Genomic DNA, 17,943 nt, shown 5'->3' on the forward strand with positions numbered 1-17,943 from the left:
ATTTGAACGGTCAGCCAATTGCAGTGCTGTTAAGCAAACTGAACTCCATTCTGACCAATCAACGTCATAGACAGGGGATGATGGTTATTACGTCGACGAGAAGATAAAAAAATAAAGCTTACTCTGTTAGACGGCGCAAGGGTATGAAACTTTTGGATTTAAATACTCGAACTACCTTTGAGAGTCTTTCTGTGTTTTGCTCTGGATTGTTAGGTGTAAAGCGCGGTTCTGTGTTTTCTCTTTGATTTGTGATTTTGCAGTCTTATCCGAAACCTCACGGCCTGTCAGATACGGTTGTCCGGGGTTAGCTAGTCACCGAGCTCGCCAGCTGTCTGCGCGCGGATCCGGGTCGCCCAGAAATTTCCAAAGAATAACCGTCGAGGCGGAGCCGCCCCGGCACCCGGGGCACCGCTTTTCCGTCGGCCCGCGAAGCTTTATTTTCCGTTCATCATAAGCTGCGCCCTGTTTTCCGCTTTCCTATTTTTCGCAGCCAGCGGTCTGTTTCCTTGAAACTCGGCTCCGTCCGCCGTATTTTGCCTGCTTTAGGTACATTCACAGAAACGATGCTAATTTTCCACCACGAAGTGTTAAAACATCTGTGACCCCACTAAGCGACCTCAGCACCGGCTGAGATTCAGCTGATGCATGGAGTAATCTGAGCGCTTGAGTGTCGTTTTGGTCACACATACACTCTCCCCTCCCTGCGTGGTACCGACGGACCCGGCCCGGGTAGAGCCTTGCGGGACTGTGACAGACAGACAGGGACGGCGGGTGTTTTGTATGAAAAATTTTGAATAGGCGAGATGCTGTTGGGGATCTGCGATTTTCCTGCACAACGGGCTGTTTTTTTTTTTTTTTTTTAAGCAGACAGTCGCAGTGTTTGTTAGGGGAACATATTTAAGGGTTAGTTGCTCATTTCCAGGAAATGAGCATGATGTAAATTACATTCTCATGAGAATAATTATTAGGTCAATTAAATTCATGCTAGCAACCATGCTGGGGTACTGACGGAATAACACCTGTACTCGTGTATATTAAGTAACAGGTATATTTGATCTCTTAAACTCAGCTTTAAAAGAGGGCTCTTGCTGCTCCGAATGCTTTGCGTGAACGATCTGTAATATGCATGTTTTTTCATTATTTTGTGCACTATGCAATTTTAAGATGGCTTGGCATTTCTCCTGGATTTCAGTGGAGATATGTCTTGTGGACAGAAATACTCATATGACTGACATAATGCAGACCTGGATTAGGAATAGCATGTTGACTGTGTTTTTTGCTGTCACCTGACAGTATGTTGATGGAGGGTGGAGATGGAGGGGTGTAATAGAATGAGTGTCAGAGAGCTGTGTGAGATCGATGACCTGGCCACGAGCCTCGTGTTGGACCCACTGCTGGGCTTCAGCACCCACAAGATGAATATCAGGTATAGAATCGTCACTCTTCTTTGTAACATGTTTAGAAGTCATGGTTAACACACTAAAGGCCCTGCTCTTTAGTTATGGTGTATTTGTACCTGTGCTTGATAAGACATGAAGTATGAGCAGGTTTTGATTCTCTTGAATTTCTCCTGCAGTCCTCCCCCAGAAATCCGCCGCTGGGGTTACCTCAGGGAGACGTTGCAGCGCTTCCGACGGACGCATGACTTCCAGGTGACCTTTGAGGCACTAACGGTGGGGGACTGGGCCTGGGGCTACTTTGCGGAGCTGGGCTCTCACCGGCAGGAGTTGCTGAGACAGCATGTGAGTGTCTTTCTCACTAAGCAAACAGACAACGCGTCTAAGCTGCAGTTCTTGTACTGACCCTAACTAATCAAGTAGGAGCATGTTCTCTCTACTGAATCAAAGCTCCTTCCTTTCTCAGGTGTACCGCTATCTCAGCGCCTTCCTGATGGATAGTGGTGTTCAAATTGAATCGTGTGACCGTTACTCATCAGAAACCAATGGAGCCAAGATCACTTCAACACGACATTGGTGAGTCAGGGGCCTTGGAGTGCTTGTCTGCGTGCCTGTGTGCCAGCACCTCATGGTCGCATGTCTTCTGCAGGTTGGTGGGTGAACGCGTGGAGGTCTTGCAGGGCTGTATTGCAGAGCTGAGTGCAGCTGATAGTGCGGTTCTCCGAGCTGGAGTGAATGATTTCAGTGTGATGTACTCCACCCGCAAGCGCTGTGCTCAACTGTGGCTGGGCCCTGCTGCCTTCATCAATCACGGTCAGGCTCTTCTCACTCACTTCAGCTTCCTCTTCACTATGGTTTAGTAAAATGCTTCTGTTGTACACCAGTTAACCATGACACACCTACATGTATATTAATATTAAGTTGAGCATGTGGTTAATCATATTAGTCTTATTTGCGTTAGTCTGTCTAATAAGGTAAGAATATAAAAGTGATTAATTGGTCATGTTCAGAGGTACAGGTCACTTTCTCCAGTCTGAAGATAATATGTGAAGTAAGCTATGTAATGTTAGTGACCTGCGGGTCTTTGTGTTCTCTCATAGTCTTTAAGTGCTGCTTGTTGTTGTAAAGCTAATATGGTGAACATACCCTTTCTAACCACTAATTTATCTCTTTGTGGTGTGAAGACTGCAGACCAAACTGTAAGGTAAGAACCTTGTTGGTAGGGTCCTTCCCGTTTTTCTTGTTATATTGATTTTGCCCTATAAAGGACAGGGCTATAAATATGCTTGTTGGTGTCTGTCAGTTTTTTATTTTCTGCTTCTGCTTTTGAGAGCAGTATAAACATTTGCAGACACAATTTGTAACCGCTGTCCCAGTCAGTATGTTTACATGCATGCTAAGAATCAAATGATTGTGTTTTTGTCTAACTAAAACTGGAGTTTTAAAGTACATGTGAACGTGCTAATGTTTACGTGAATAGCAAATGTGTCCCGGGTTTCCCTCTCGCATTTGCTATAAACCCTGAAAGGGCTCATTTACTCATTCTTCCTTACTGTGAATGCAAAAGAAAACGGTAGCCAATGGCGTGTTCTATGAATTAGTAGGGGTAACATTAGTATACTGTACTGTAAATGTGCTAATATTACAAATATCCGTTAGGCGATACTGTACTCTATTTTTACATCAAACTTTTGTTTTTTTAATGTAATGTATTACACTAACTTTTAAATGAAATTAGTGTTTGGGAGCATATATATGGTTTAAACTATAGAAATAAGCACATATTGCCATTTTTAGTGATTCTACCAAACATCCGGGAATCCTCATTCGCGATTGGTTCCTGAACGTAATTTCGCGAATGTCTGAGGGCTTACTGTATATGTTTAAAAATCAGTTTAAACTCTATCTCTGCTACTTGTGTGTGAGCGCTGCATGCATTCTCCGAGAATCATTTTCATTCTTGCTGTTTAATTCACTCCTAGACAATCTGAAGAGCAGGACTATAATGAATAATTCTCATTTCTAGTCTGTTAGTAATCTGTGACTTCAGCCAAGTAAAGAATCTGTTGCTGGGCTGCAATTTGATCGCCAGTCAGCAAAGTACATATGCATAAGAGAGGACTGCATCTCATAGCATTTGGCCTGTACATTGTACTTTTATGACCTTCATGTTCAATCTGCATTTCTGCATGTTGAATCTGGTCTTTAGCTTAAGCCTCAGAAGTTTCAGAACTTTGTTCAGTTTTGCATGAAGTTAATTGAGTTCGTAACGTCGTTCTTTACCCCACATGGGCAAATCTTTCCCTGAAGAATGCCATTTTGCAATATCACTCCTTTATATGCTGTTGGTTAATGTCTCCCCCTCAGTATGTTTTCTGTTTCCCACAGTTTGTCCCAGGTGACAAGTATGGTGCATGTGTGAAAGTTGTCCGGCCCATTTCTCCTGGGGAAGAGATCACTTGTTACTATGGTGACAGCTTTTTTGGTGAAGATAACGAGATGTGTGAGTGCTGCACGTGTGAGAGGTAAGAGGGCACAACAGCAAGAAAGCAGAGGGCAGCATGGTCTGTTTTCTGCTGATCTTGTCCTATAGGCTTTATTGTCTATAGGTGTTTTGGCACTTTTTTGTAGTTTAAGTTTGCTGTTAATAGGACAGCAGGAATGGTTAGGATTGCTGTAAAACGTATAATAAAAATAATTGCAATGTCACATAATGTTTGTCACAAAACTCATTGAACTTAATTTTCGTTTAAGGAGAGGTGAGGGTTCCTTTAAGCAGAGAAAAAGGCAGACAGTCCATACAGATCCCAGTGATGCCCCTGGCCAGAAGTACAGCCTAAGGGAGACCGATCTTCGTCTGAGTCGGGTGAAGGGAAACTTCACCCAGTGCACAACCCTAGCGCTGAGCAGCATGGGTAAGATTATCTGTGAGGTGCCTCATTGTGAGGCTGTCTAGCGCAGAGGTTTCACGTGCAGAAAAAATGCAGTGCATCTGTTCATCATCTACAACCCTGTACTGGATAAGTGGTTTTTGTGGTGCTGGGACACCCTGAATGGGATGCTGGTCATTCTCAGGCCATTCAGGAATACATTTCTAATTATGCAGTGCTACCTGCTGAATCCTTGTACCTCCCATTTTCTGCCTTACAAATATTAGGGAAAGAAATCATACTTCATTTTTTTCTATTAGTATTTGGTGTGATAAGCAGCAGGAATGCTTAAGATATTAGAAAATCAGTTTTAGTAAGGAAAAGACTGGTCTAACCTTGAAACACCATTCCCAGTTAAATGTGGCTAATTCTTATTGTAGCTCTTATTGTGATTCAGATAAATATGTATTTATTTTCCTAATTATTTATCTGTTTATTTTAAAGCTTGTGCTTCCAAGGGGCCCCTTTCTCAGGGGATGAAGAAGAATATGTTGTCCCCAAGCAGCAGGAAATTGAAACTGTCTAAAGCTAACAGATGGAAAACAGATGAGAGAGGGAGACGAACAGAGAAGTACAACTTTACCATCCCCTCTGTCTCGCATACCATGCTCAAGGACCTGCGAGTGTGTTTGCGTCGCTGCTCAGTGGACCAATCAACAAGCACCTCAGATGGCCTAGTCGAACGGCCAAAAGTGGAAGAGCTGGAAAGTGGGATTAAGCATGATGTTTCCCTGATCATAGAGGACAATGAAAAGAAAAAGAGCTGTCCAGATTCTGAATCACCTCCAGCAGTTGTCCTCCACGCTGGCTCTTCTGTGGTACCTATGAAGAACTCTGGCAAGGGAAATTTTGACATGGTGGAAGATTCTCTGCTCTGTGTGCAAGAAAGTGTCTCTTCTCGAACTAGGAACATGACAAGAAATAGGCCTTTGAGTGCTGGTTCAGAATTAAGGGTTTGTAAAACTGACTCTGTACCCAGAATTGTATGTAGTTATAGTAGTAGCAGCAGTAGCAGCAGCCAAAGTGGAAATGGGAGTGGTAGTACTAAATTCACCCCAGCAGCCAGGGATGGCACAGCTACAGCCATAGGTACCATGAGGAGCACGAACTGCACCACTGTTAGTAGGTGCTGTGGTAGTGTGGCATGTGCCAGTAATCCAGCATACACTGGAGGAGGACAGTCTAAGAGCAGTGGACCACGAGCAGCAGGCACATGCCAGCCTTCAGATGTAAGAAAGAACAGGTGTGGAAGTGCACCCACTCTGGGGACTGACAGGACCCTCCAATCTACCAGATGCTCACACGGCAGCAGTCATAACAACTGCAGCGAAAGAACTGGGCTTTGTGAAGTTGTCACAAATAACTCCTTGGGGAGACAGGATAGCAATGGACTTTGTACCCTAGAACCACATCTCTGTGGTCCCTGCTCCTTGCCCTCCTCCTTCAGTTCTTACAACTGTGAATCCTTTCCTGCTCGCCACCAGCCCCTTCTCTCATTATTTAATCGGTACGTTACAGTTGATCTGGTCAGGTTGTCCAGTCTAGAAATGTGCAAGCTTGGTGAAAAGGCAGCGGAGGGAGATGGGAAAGGGATTATGGAGAAAATAGATGGGAGCAGCGCTGGAGTAGAAGACAGGGAAACCAAAACTAGAGTTTCCAGATCACAGGAGAACTCTAAGAGACGGAATGGCAAGGATTTTGGAAGACTTGAAGGTAAGAAAGGGTTGAGGGGTATGTCATTTAGAGCAGCTGATATAACTAACATAGAAAGTGAAATGGGTTCTAAAGTAATTGCTGTTTTATCACAGGGTGAACAATACAATGGTAAAGGGGAATTCTGCAAGGCCACATTTAAGACTGCAGATAAAAAAGCAACCAAGGGCAATAGGGCAGACGAAACCAGTCTTGAAAATAGCGAAAGTAGGAATTTAAGATCTGTATTAGATTTCAGAGATGAAAAACATGGAGAAATAGCAGCTATGAATGGGCACAACCTTTGCGTTAAGGAAGTGAGGGTTCTTCTTTTTGATGTATTTGAGAAGGCAAAGGTGGTGAAAGATTTCAGCAATATCAGGGAGAAACTAGGAAACACTGGATGTCCACAACTCAGTCAAGCGGGAGATCTTGAAGAATTGATAACAGAAAAGGGTAACATGAAAATGAAGACGGCTAGGAAACACATGAGTCAGACACCTCCAGCAGATGAAACAAAAGAGGGTCAATCATCAATGGTTCATATGGCAGAATCTGAGCTCCAAGGTAGCCTGCAGCCAGTTTTTCACATTTTGGAGCATCTCCCATCACATGATGCAGAAGAACCAAAGCCACCTCAGTCTTCTCTTTCGCCACTTATTCCTCATGCCATTATGAAGCCTGACTGTCTACCATGTTTGGATCCCAATCCACAGGCCAATGTCCCCCTTAAGAAACGGATTCCTCGAAAAGAAATGGACACTGAGATTGAACAGGGGTTAAATATTGCTGGTTTAGAGGTTCTGTCAATGAAGCTCACTGGACTTGGAGTAGAGAATTTTACAGATCAAAGACATGACTTAGGATTGAATGAAGAAACTGAAGTAGCAGTTAGCTCAAGGTTAAAGGATGGTGAAATGACAGAAAATCATTGTTTGAATGGTGACTCTGGCACTGCAATTAAAGTGGTGACATGTGACATTAGATCTAAAAAGAGAACTTTAGTAAGACCCTTGAAAGAGAGTGTAGCTTTCAGAAAGTTGCATTCTAGAGTAAAGCATTTAAAATGTCGAGTAAGTCGACACAGAAAGGAGAGGCTGCTTAAAAAACAGAGAGAGAGAAGGGCAAAATCGGGTAAATCAAAGGTACTAGAAGAATGTAATAAAGCTGGTAGCAAAGTAGATATCCACTCAGACAGGCAAATAACGAAACCCCTGGTGGCATTTGAAAACACGGAAACAGAGGTAGAGTGGGATCGAGGAGGGGAACATGAGAGAGAGTGCGAGAAAAAAATAAAGGAAGCTATGGTGCATGCAAGAATGGAGACTGAAGAAATGGACATACCAAAAAGAATGGTGCTGGCTCAAGAAAGTGAGATAGCTGAGAAGGAAAACTTCAAATCGGCAACTGATTCTGGGACTAAAAGGACTTCAGCCTGTTTTGGGGTCTCCCTGACTGATGTAATAGAGGAAAACCCTGAAGGAGAACCTCAGGCTGCAGAGACTGACATGAGGACAGGAAACTGGAGAGAAGAAGTAAGGTGGCGTGAAGAGCATTTGGGAATGCAACAACGGGCTGCAGACCAGGTCCTAATAAACAAATGTGGCGTGAAAGAACATTTTAAATTTCGCTTTAAGAGAAAACAAGGGGAGGAATGGGAGATGGCAAGGAACGTGGAAAGGGATGTGGATGGAAATAAAAGCTCAGCAAATGAAGTTGAGCTGCTAGAACCCTTTAAATCTCTTCTGGACTGTGTCTCTGATTTGAACAATGAAAAGGAGAGGAATGTTTGCTGCAAGGGAGAACAGGAAGAAGCACTACTGGAACAGAGTATGCAAAGAGGCAACATGGGAAGAATAAAGAATGCAGTTTTCAAGCCAGGGTGTAATATTGACAAGGTGAACGAGAAGAAAAACATAGAAACTGACACTAGTAGAGTAGCTTTGGAACAAATGCAAGAGGACAGAATGGAAAATGTTTTTCGGGGAATTGAAGATAAAGCAGAGGACAAGGAAACAAAATCTCTCCTGCTTAAAAAAACTCATAAATGTAAAACAGTTAAAGTTCTAGAGAGTGACATAATTGGAAGGTCTTACAAAAATAAAGTATCTGATAAACATGTCAAAGACTGTGACATTAAGGATAAAGAACAAATAAAAAAGTGTAAGACAGAACCAGTGGACATGGGTGGTGACCAAGGTCTTTTGAATATTGGTAAAGAGGATCTCTCCTTACTGAGAATACGACTACGAAGAAAACCTGAAGGTGAATGGACTGTGGACTTTATTGGCCATAAACAAAAGAGTGATGTTTCAAGGACTAGCATAAGCTTTGGTCAGGATGTGCTAGAGAGACCATACACGGTACGTGTGAATTACCATGAACTTAAAAATGTAGACTCATCATCCTTTATAAACAAACCAAGGAGAGTCCTAATGAAGTCTGCAAAAGCAGATCCTTCCTCTCTCCCACTCTCACCTGTTTCTCTCCATTCTCCTCATGGCATGAATGAAGAACCTGGCCGAAAATGGCAAGGATTACCGAGGAGAGCAATTGAAAAAACCAAGAACAGAGTAATAAAACCTCCATCAAGAAAATGGTGGAGGAGAACCGAGGAGCAAAAGAGAACCAGCTGTCCTAGCCACGTGCTTAATGTGAACAACGCGTCTGTTTTCTCCACAGTGAAGGTGGCAAACCCTTTGTGCACCTCTTACAATGATTTCCCCACTGATACAAATTCTACCTCATTCCAGCTACAGCCAAAACCTCAAGATTTACCTTTCTTTTCAGAGAGTTCTCTCCCTCTTGCCGATTCTAGTAGTACTCACTGTTGTGAGGATGTTCTTGATTTCCAGTCCTTAAACTTAGAAGGATATTACGAGATGCCTCCACAAAGCCACCTCCAAAGCTCTTTAACAGATTTTTGCCCCATGGAAGAAAACAACCAGTCTTTCAGTGGTCCATTCTCACAGGCCACATCTGAGACATGGCAAGCAGAAACTTCTTATCTCGATACACCTAGTCCTGGAAGTCATTTCAGCCCAGGAGGAGAATTTCAAAGTTTCTCTGATATCTGTTCATCAAAGAATGAGTCTCTCACTCTGAATGAGGGTCTGAGCTCCACAAAAGATACAGCATCTCTAAGCACCTCAAATGTTGGTTTTTCATCTCCTCTTGAACCTGTCGCTCAGAAAAATGCAGTCCTGTTAAATTGCTCTCTGGACAGAAATAAACTGGCATACATGAAGCAAGATTCAGGCACGCAGTCACTTCCTTTCACTGGAAGGAATCAGTATGCCAACAGAGAATTATTTGACACAGCACCAAGTTCTAGGCATACATCTTCAAACTCCCTCTCTCAGGCTCCTCAACACAATCCTCTTGATTACTTTTACTCCAGAGGAGATTCCATCCGCTCAGATTGTGGTAAACTCCAGTCATTTGTGCAAGACAAGCCCTTGATGCCTTTGAGCACGCCTAGTTCTACAGGCAAACCAGAATATTTTACTAATAGTCAAATTGCAGCTGGCTTGTACAGCTCTGGGACACAGAATCAAACCATGAAGTCGTACCCTTTGACTACAGCAAATAATTCTGTATTTTATTCACAAATGAACACTGTGAACCGGGGGGATGTGTGTGTGCATGATAAAAATGTAGGTGTTTTGCATAACCCAAACTGCGCTGTTAAAAGTCACTGTGGTCGGCAGGATCAAAATTTCTGTGCAACTTCTTGGCTGAATGGAACAGCCATTAAAAATGCAGACCTGTACACTAAGACGCAAAGCACAAAAACTGGATATTTTGATCTGGGAAAAAATCGTCCCTGTTACAATGTTTCATCTTCCAATGTTGCCTGTCATCAAGGTAGCTTGTCACAATATGATTTTAATATGGGAAAAGTATCAATTAATTTTGAGACGCCTAAATTCCCAAGCAAGTCTCTCTCTCATAATGAGAAAGGTCAGCCAGTATATCGGACATCCAGTAAAGATGCAGTAATTTTTGAGAAACCCCTATCTGTTAAATCAAGTCATTCCTGTAATTTATCAGGTAAAACACTCTCCCCTTTCCATAAGTCCTTCATTTCTTCCAGTCCGCTTGCTAATGACTGTTTATCTCATAATCAAAGTCCAATCCAGGACAAATCCCAAACTCTGTTGCATGCTGAAAATGTCCGTTTTGCTTGTGAAATGTCTTCGTGTTCAGACAAACGCCAACTGCCTTTTTCCAAGGCCCCGTCCTTTGTACGCTCTGAACATTCAAATTTCACCTACAGTCCATCTGTGTCTATGGACCAATCGCAGACATCATCCCAGAATAACAGCCCTCAAACAGTTTGCAGTCATGACTCTGTGCCGCAGGTACCGGTTAATAAGATTCAGTCCAGCTCTTTTTGTCAGGCTTCTCCATATGTTTTCAACATCACTGGCGACCACACTGTTACCCTGGATTACAAGGATGGAAGGGAATATTTGAACTATCCAAGGGCGGCCGCTACAAATTGCACCTACCGCTGCCTGATGGAGCCTTCTGGAACGCAAGGCAGGCTAGTCCTTGAGCCATGTGGACCAAAGTCCTCAAACTATTCACCTTGTTTCTCTGTAGGCAACATTGCTGGTGTGGGAAGCAAGGAAGCGATGCGGAGGGACGCTCATGGTAGGAAGGATGTGCATCAGCCTGGCCCTACTCTTGCCCATCCTGCCCACTCGGGGTCCTGCTCCCTCCCCACGTTTTCACACTCCCTGATTCCCCCCCACCCAGACAGGAGACCCAAGAGGTTAAGACTTGTTGTAACAGAGGGATCTGTGGATCTAGACCTACAGTATACAGACTGATGTAGTGGTACATTTTGCTGAGCTGTTGCAATTCTTGGTACACATTTGTTTTACAGGTGGTTTAGGAGTAAACCTTTAACAAGGTTCATCATTTGACAAAGTTTGCCTGAGCCATGTAAGGGAATAGTATTAGAATTTTTTTTTTTAATTGACACTTTTAAATCGATGCATTACCTGTTTCTGTCTCAGTGTTTGCAATTTGACCAGAACCTGGGGTGATGGCAAAGCTGGTTGACAGGAGCTGCTGTTTGTTCAGTGGGACTTTTTACATTTTTATTCTCCCAAAACGTATATGATCTCCTCTGTGTTCTTGGGAAATTTGTTTGTAAGAGTAAAGAAGGTGTTTTTACTATAAAATAAAATGTTCTTATTTAACTTTTATAATAGCATATGTAAGGCACATGGGGGTGCTGATGTGCTGTTCAGTGAATATTTGTACTGTATTGAAATCTTAAACCTAGTTGTACAATTTTCATTTATACAATATGTCCATCTCTTTGTTTGAGGGCACACAGTTTGCGCATCGCCTTTCCAAACTGAACTGAAAGAGTACTTGATGCAAATATAAATGTACACCTTGTGTAATTTTGTAGACTTTGTAAGATTCCGTGGAAGGTTTCCTGAGAAATTGCATATTTGTGAATGGCAGTTGGAGGGGAAGTCAGAAGTGTTATAGTGAGGCAAAGCATCAGAGGCCTGATACTGGATTCATTGTCTGCAACTTATACTGCTTGCTTTATGACCTTATGTAACAACTCACAGATTGAAGCACAGTGTTTCCACATGTGAGGGAAGGGCAGCAGGGTTTTAAATGTCTTGGTATGTTCTATCTCTGTGGCTAGGGCCGTGTATTGCTTATGCTGTGTTTGTTCTCGATTCGTATCAGGTGCAATGACATGGGACAGAAGCCTGCTGGTACAGCAGCTGTATATCATTTCAACATAGCATACAAACTCTGCTCTTTCTATACAGTTGTTCACCTGAGGCTCTGTTATTTGTGGATCTGTGTGTATTTTTCTCTTTTTTTTCCCCCCCAAATACCTTGATATGTACCTGATTGATACTTGATGGGATGAAAGCCGCAACGATGCTAATAAGAGAGCCGAAAGGGGGAGCAGCTGGGTGCCAGGTGCAGGCCAGTGTGGTCCAGATCTCACATGTGAGCAGTAAGCTAGACAGAACAGGAATGGCCCATTCATTTGACTGTCTTTTTAATAAACGGTGCTTTAATACATAACATTAATATATCATTGATTGTCTGTTTGTTGTGAATAAAGTCACTACAGAGGTTTCACATACTACTTCTGGAAGAAGTTCCCTTGCATATATAAAGATCATTTTTTTAAAATGGAAACTGGATTTTTTAGAGAAAAAAATCTTTTAATATTATGCTGTAAAGTAATATAAAGACTTAATAAAAATGAAAGATCTTTCTTAAAAGTTTGTTTAGTCATGTATAGATGTACAATTAATGCCCACCCCTGGTTTTTGTGACTTCAGTTGTCGTCTAACTCCAAACTTTTTTTGACCTCCATATCTACACTGCTTGACTCCTCTTTTGTCAGATATGGTATCTCTTCACATCTTCTGTCCCTCCCCCGCCTCCTCCCCCCTCCCTTTCCATGACCCACTTTTGCTTCCTTTGGCACAAGTGAGGGGTTAACTCTGAAGGCAAGTAGAACAGCTTTTTTCATAATGAGGACACCGGCAGAAGAGAAAGAGGAGTGTAATATGGCGCAAGAGCGCCAACTGCTGCTCAAACAGACCAAAATACAATCTTTACCACTTTGGAAGAATTAAAATGTGAGTGTTGCTGATGCACACAGCACATGTACGGAGATTCACTACCTGCATATATGTGAGCGATGCTTTGCCAAACAGTGCATACTTAGTGACAGCAGTCCAGCCCCTGCTAAGGGCCCCGGCTTTCTCCACTGCTCACCTTTACCATGCATGCGGGCTTTCTACTGGAGTTTGAGCTATGACCTATGGGTCATCACGATGCACACAACCCCCCTGAAGGTATAGTGACATATGGGTGATTACTGTGCGCACACCCCCAGAAGCTACAGTGACATGCAGGTGATCACGGTGCACACGCCCCCCAGAAGCTACAGTGACATGCAGGTGATCACGGTGCACACGCCCCCCAGAAGCTATAGCGACATGCGGGTGATCGCTGTGCTCTTTCCTTCCTGAAGCTATAGTGACATGCGGGTGATCACTGTGCTCACACCCCCCTGAAGCTATAGTGACATGCGGGTGATCACTGTGCTCACACCCCCCTGAAGCTATAGTGACGTGGGAGATCACTGTGTACAGTAGATGCCCCCTGTATCTATAGGCTCAAATATTCCTTTTGAGAAATATCTGATTTTATAAATAGAAAATCTTTGAAGTAATGCATGATAAAAAATGAGTCAGTGTTTTTTACTCTAATGGTCAGAAGAATTAACATTTCAGTAAATGTCGGTGCACGCAAGTAATTGACATTTGAGAAAGTCTGCTTTTAGTCAAATTTCATTTTCTTTGTAGATTACTTTTTGGTGGCATTGGACCCTAATGACCATATCTTTACGTTTCATGTGATTAAAGTGCATTGTCTCTCTTTTGGTGATATTACTGAAGCCATTAGCCATATGTGTGTTATACACAGGGCACTTTTGTATTTCAATTATTCGTTCATTCAATAATCATGAAACCCATTCATAGAACATTTCATTTTAATGCAATTTGGGTGGGAAGACTGCAGAAAATATTTTCAGCTTTGAACCAGAAACCCGCTTGTCTGGGATTACATTCAGTTTTGACAGTTTGGAAGTCTGACATAAGGTGCAAGGACATTATCATTCAATAGAAACAGTGTTATTCTGTATGTTTTCTATGAAAAAAATTTAAAAGGTAACAAATTAGGAAGCGGTGTTTTATCATGTGTTAAGTTTATTATTCTCTGTTTAAGAATAACTTGCATGTACTGCTAAATGATATTTACAGTCATGCGTCACTTAATGACAGGGGTACGTTCTGAGAAAGGCGTCGTTAGGCGATTTTACCGCAGTGCGAACATCATAGAGTGTACCTACACAAACCTAGATGGTGTAGCCTACTACACTCCTAGGCTGAATGGTGTAGCCTAAATAACAGTAAAAAGTACGGTATAGTAAATGCATAAACCTGTAACAGTCATTATCATTATATAGTATTATGTACTGTAAATAATTGTATGCGCTACACTTTTATTGGACTGCAGTAGGTGCAGTAGGTTTTACACCAGTATCACTCAAAATGTAATGCATTGTGCAACAACGTTACTAGGTGATAGAAAGTTTCCAGCTCCATTAAAATCACATGGACCCCCGCTGTGGCGCCTGACTATATGTAAGGCATATACTTGCACATACTTTTTCATGTTCCATCTGCCAAACATTTCTCCTCACCTGTATTGTGGGGAATGCAGGCAGGTCATCAATGTCCTTTTGTTGAGCTGTTGACATACACACATTCATTTATCTTCCAAACTGAACCGATGAAGTAAATTCTCAGGAGCACAGCTGCCTCACATCTGTGGTTTGTATGTTCTCCTACTGTTTCATGAACTCTAGTTTCTTTCTATAGAGCAGGGGTGTCAAACTCTAGTCCTGGAGGGCCGGAGCACTGCACATTTCTGGGATTCCTCTCATTTAACACCCAATTCAACTCCTTGCACCTCCTTGTGCTAATTATCACACAGCTCTTGAGCTGAATCATTTGTGGTGCAAGAGAGGAAGAACTAAGCTACACAGGGCTCCAGCCCCCCAGGAATGGAATTTGACACCCCTCCTGTAGACCACTGACATGTACTTAAGCTAGATGGTGTGTTTAAATATCCAAATATCCTACCCATGGAGAATAAGAGTGCCCAGTGATAGACTGGCATCCTCTATACACATTTCTAGTGCTGCGTTAGCTTTGGAATAGGACATGTGTTTGGAAGATGGATGAATATACTCAAGTAAAATTTAATATGTAATATATGGAAGGTTGTGCAGGAATCTCTAACATGTGAACATGAAAAATAGCTAAAGCGTGTTCCCTCCTGCTCTGACAGTTACTACAGCTGGTGCTTCATCGAATGCTCAGGAGGGGCCGAGGCTGTGAAAACAGCCAGAACTTTGTCCTTTTTTATGGTTCGAAGTGCTTGTTTCCACAAGTGATGCAGCTCTACTTTATGTGGAGCGATTCTAACTGTCCGGTTGGGCCTCCACTTACCTGAGCTTATGTGCCGCCATCTTGCCCCCATTTGGCTGCGTGTTCCAGGCGGGGAGGATCTGACAAGGCGGCCTGGCTTTTGCAGGTGGTATACATGCTATCCATCATGTAGCTTGTGCTCTGTGTTTGATGGTAACTTACGTGTGGAGAAGCTACTTCTACAATAACTGACGATCACGGACTAAAAATAAGATGAGTAAGTGCTGTATGTAAATTCAGGGTAGACATACTAGCTCTGTGTACAGCTGTTTTGTCTGTCTGGCACTGTTTCTGCATCGTGTGCAACTCTGTGCCTCTAATCTTCCGTCACCCTCCATCTTCAGTCAAGCTCTGCCAGAAACAGACTCTCATCCCTGCTAAGTCTACAACTCAGCTCACCATCAAAGAGGAGCGGCGAGGAAGGGAATAGTATGGCCTGCATCTGAAGCTGATGGAGAGAACGAGAGATAGGGGGACAGGAAGGTAGGGGGAGGGGCATCAGCGCTGAGAATGGAAGAGAGAGAAAGGGGGAGGAGAGAGCAGCAGACTGGCGGTCCAACCAGCGCAAAGAGAGAGACAACCGAGGCTGTTTCAACATGCTGCTGTGGAGAGGCGGCGAGGGAGAGAGAGAGAGAGGGAGGGAGGGAGAGAGGAGGAGAGAAAGACTAATGGTCAGAGCGGGGGAAAAAGAACTGTTACTACTGATGTTACTGGAAGACAGAGCCAAGGATACCCTGTGACAGGCAGAAATATACGCAAGAATGTCATTTTTAGCAGCAAAATGATTGTAGCGTTTTGTCTTTCATCAGGCTTTTGAACTGCCTCTTCTTTCTCCCTCTCTCATTTTTGCAACTGGCAGTGGCTGGGCATTCTCTCCCCTTCTGTGTCCCTCTATTAAAGGGAAGAAGGATCTGCAAGCAGAAAGAGAGCAAACAGAAGAAGAAGAGTGTACACAGTAAGAGACGTAACCTTTGCTTTGCTTGTGGCTGAAAGAGAAGAAATGACGGATGGGTGGCTAGATGGGCAAGTGAAGGAGGAGGAAGCTTTACGTAGGGAGATGGAGGAGTGTGGAGGCAAAGCAGTAAAGATGGGTGGGGGAAACCCACTGTAAACGGGGAGAGAGGGAACCACAGAGGTGGACAAACTGCAACATTCATTTGCATGTGCCCGGTCGCGAGCAGATGTGGGGCAGGGTGTTTGAGAGCAGGACAGAGCAACGCATGCCTCTGTGAATACTCAGAGGAATGACAAGAGAGTGACCAGGGATGGATGCGGGCATGAGTGGACAGCAGCGTGGCTTTCTGAAGCGACTGGACGAAGACACAGAGTGTGAGGGACAAGCAGAGACACATGGGACAGCAGAGGGAGCCGTTCGCTAAAGAGTGTCATTCTCTGAAGGGAACCTTTGGCAAAAGAGAGACGTTCACTAATGGGATCTGTTCTCTAAAGTCAGTCATACACTAAAGGGGACCGTTAGCTAAAGTGGGCCGTTATCTAAAGTGGGCCGTTCGCTAAAGTGGGCCGTTCGCTAAAGGGGGCCGCTCGCTAAAGTGGGCCGTTTGCTAAACAGACTGTTTGCTAAAGGGGGCCTTTTTGCTAAAGCGAGCTGTTCGCTAACGGGGGCCATTCACTAAAGCGGGCTGTTTGCTAAAGGGAACTGTTCGCCAAAGGGGGCTGTTCGCTAAAAGGAGCCTTTTTGCTAAAGCAGGTTGCTCACTCAAGGGGGCCTTTTCACTAAAGGGGGCCTATTTGTTAAAGGGGGCCAGTCACTGAAGCGGGCTGTTCGCTAAAGGACATGAGCAGCTACTGGGGCCAGGACTGCTTCCCACTGACATGAACACACAGAGCAGCACGTGGGCAGGCGGGCACTGGCGGCAGCACTGCAAAGCGGCACTAATCTGGCCATGTGCTTCTTACAGACTGCCCATAAGAGCCCATCCATTATGTCTGTATCTGTTAGTAATGCCTGCCTGTCCATCACATGTCTTCTGCTGCTCTCCCCGTGGCCAGGATGGGTGCTTGCTGTCAGAATCTGGCTGGTACAGGGAGGAGAGGTCATAGCGATGGTGGGTGCTGTTATTTATATCTCCAGTCTGCTGATAAAGAGGGAGAAGGCTGAAGAAACAGGTGAAGAGGCCATCCATCCATCCTTTGAGAATGCAGGGGCAATGAAGCAGTCCGAGCTGAGCAAATAGGAACAGTATTCCTGCATCTGACACGCCCCCATGCCTGCAGGACCCTCGCCCCTGTCCTTTTTGGTCTTGCAGTACTTATGACTCTCCCAGACCATCCTAACTGGGTGAGGGCCTGTGTACCATGTCACGCCACAGCTCACCATTCTCCACTGTGCTCCAGTCATCTTCGTTTCCTTGGAATGATGAACTGGTGATATAATGTATTTTTTGTGCAACAGGTTAATTTTAACACATTTTGACAAATGAATTCCTTTGGCTGCACACGCGAGCGCCGCTTACGTAAGACACCGTAACTGCCAGCTGAATCTGAGTGAGTGTTTTCAGCTGAAATTAGACTTGCTGGGAAATCTCTGTCTGTAGGGTATCACTCACTGACGTGGGTGTCTCTGTTTGCCGAGCCTCCTGTTTGATGGCGCGGTTCGACCCTTTGCCCGTTGCTCGCTCGTTGTCCAGACCCCACACCTCATGTGTTCAGCCCCTCACTCCGACTCTCTATCCTTCCCCTCCTCCTGAGGTGAACGACTGATCTGGGACATGGCATGTCCCATGTGCTGTGGCCTATTTCAGCAGTCGTTCCCTGTCTATGTCCTTCTCTCTTTTTTCATTCTCTAAACTCATCGTTTGTACACAGCTTCCTGTCCCCCTCTTCCTCAGGGGTTCTGAT

General features: G+C 44.0%; 2 protein-coding genes across 6 annotated transcripts in view; both read left to right on the plus strand.

Annotated features, from left to right (window-relative positions):
• Positions 1–66: 66 nt before the first annotated feature.
• Positions 67–12,155, plus strand: kmt5c (lysine methyltransferase 5C). Its single transcript, XM_048990367.1, has 9 exons — positions 67–141; positions 1,294–1,426; positions 1,577–1,742; positions 1,864–1,973; positions 2,047–2,210; positions 2,582–2,601; positions 3,786–3,922; positions 4,152–4,312; positions 4,772–12,155. The coding sequence occupies exons 2-9, from the start codon at positions 1,314–1,316 to the stop codon at positions 10,855–10,857; spliced, it is 6,957 nt and encodes a 2,318-aa protein (XP_048846324.1). The 5' UTR covers positions 67–141; positions 1,294–1,313; the 3' UTR covers positions 10,858–12,155.
• shank1 (SH3 and multiple ankyrin repeat domains 1) overlaps positions 5,920–17,943 on the plus strand; it is a 64,872-nt gene continuing 52,848 nt past the window's right edge. For 2 of the 5 annotated variants that reach the window (XM_048990361.1, XM_048990363.1), the window contains exon 1: positions 5,920–6,040. In XM_048990361.1, the coding sequence (XP_048846318.1) occupies positions 6,014–6,040 (27 nt within the window). In that variant the 5' untranslated portion in view covers positions 5,920–6,013. The other 3 variants (XM_048990364.1, XM_048990365.1, XM_048990362.1) reach the window with 3 other exon arrangements.

Source organism: Brienomyrus brachyistius, chromosome 22, assembly GCF_023856365.1.
Source record: "Brienomyrus brachyistius isolate T26 chromosome 22, BBRACH_0.4, whole genome shotgun sequence".
NCBI lineage: Eukaryota > Metazoa > Chordata > Actinopteri > Osteoglossiformes > Mormyridae > Brienomyrus > Brienomyrus brachyistius.

Coding starts and splice junctions, on each gene's coding strand:
- kmt5c (XM_048990367.1), top strand. CDS start 1,314: ATGGAGGGGTGTAATAGAATGAGTGTCAGAGAGCTGTGTGAGATCGAT. Junction 2,211..2,581: donor TGCTGCCTTCATCAATCACG/GTCAGGCTCTTC, acceptor TGTGGTGTGAAG/ACTGCAGACCAAACTGTAAG. Junction 4,313..4,771: donor CCTAGCGCTGAGCAGCATGG/GTAAGATTATCT, acceptor TTTATTTTAAAG/CTTGTGCTTCCAAGGGGCCC.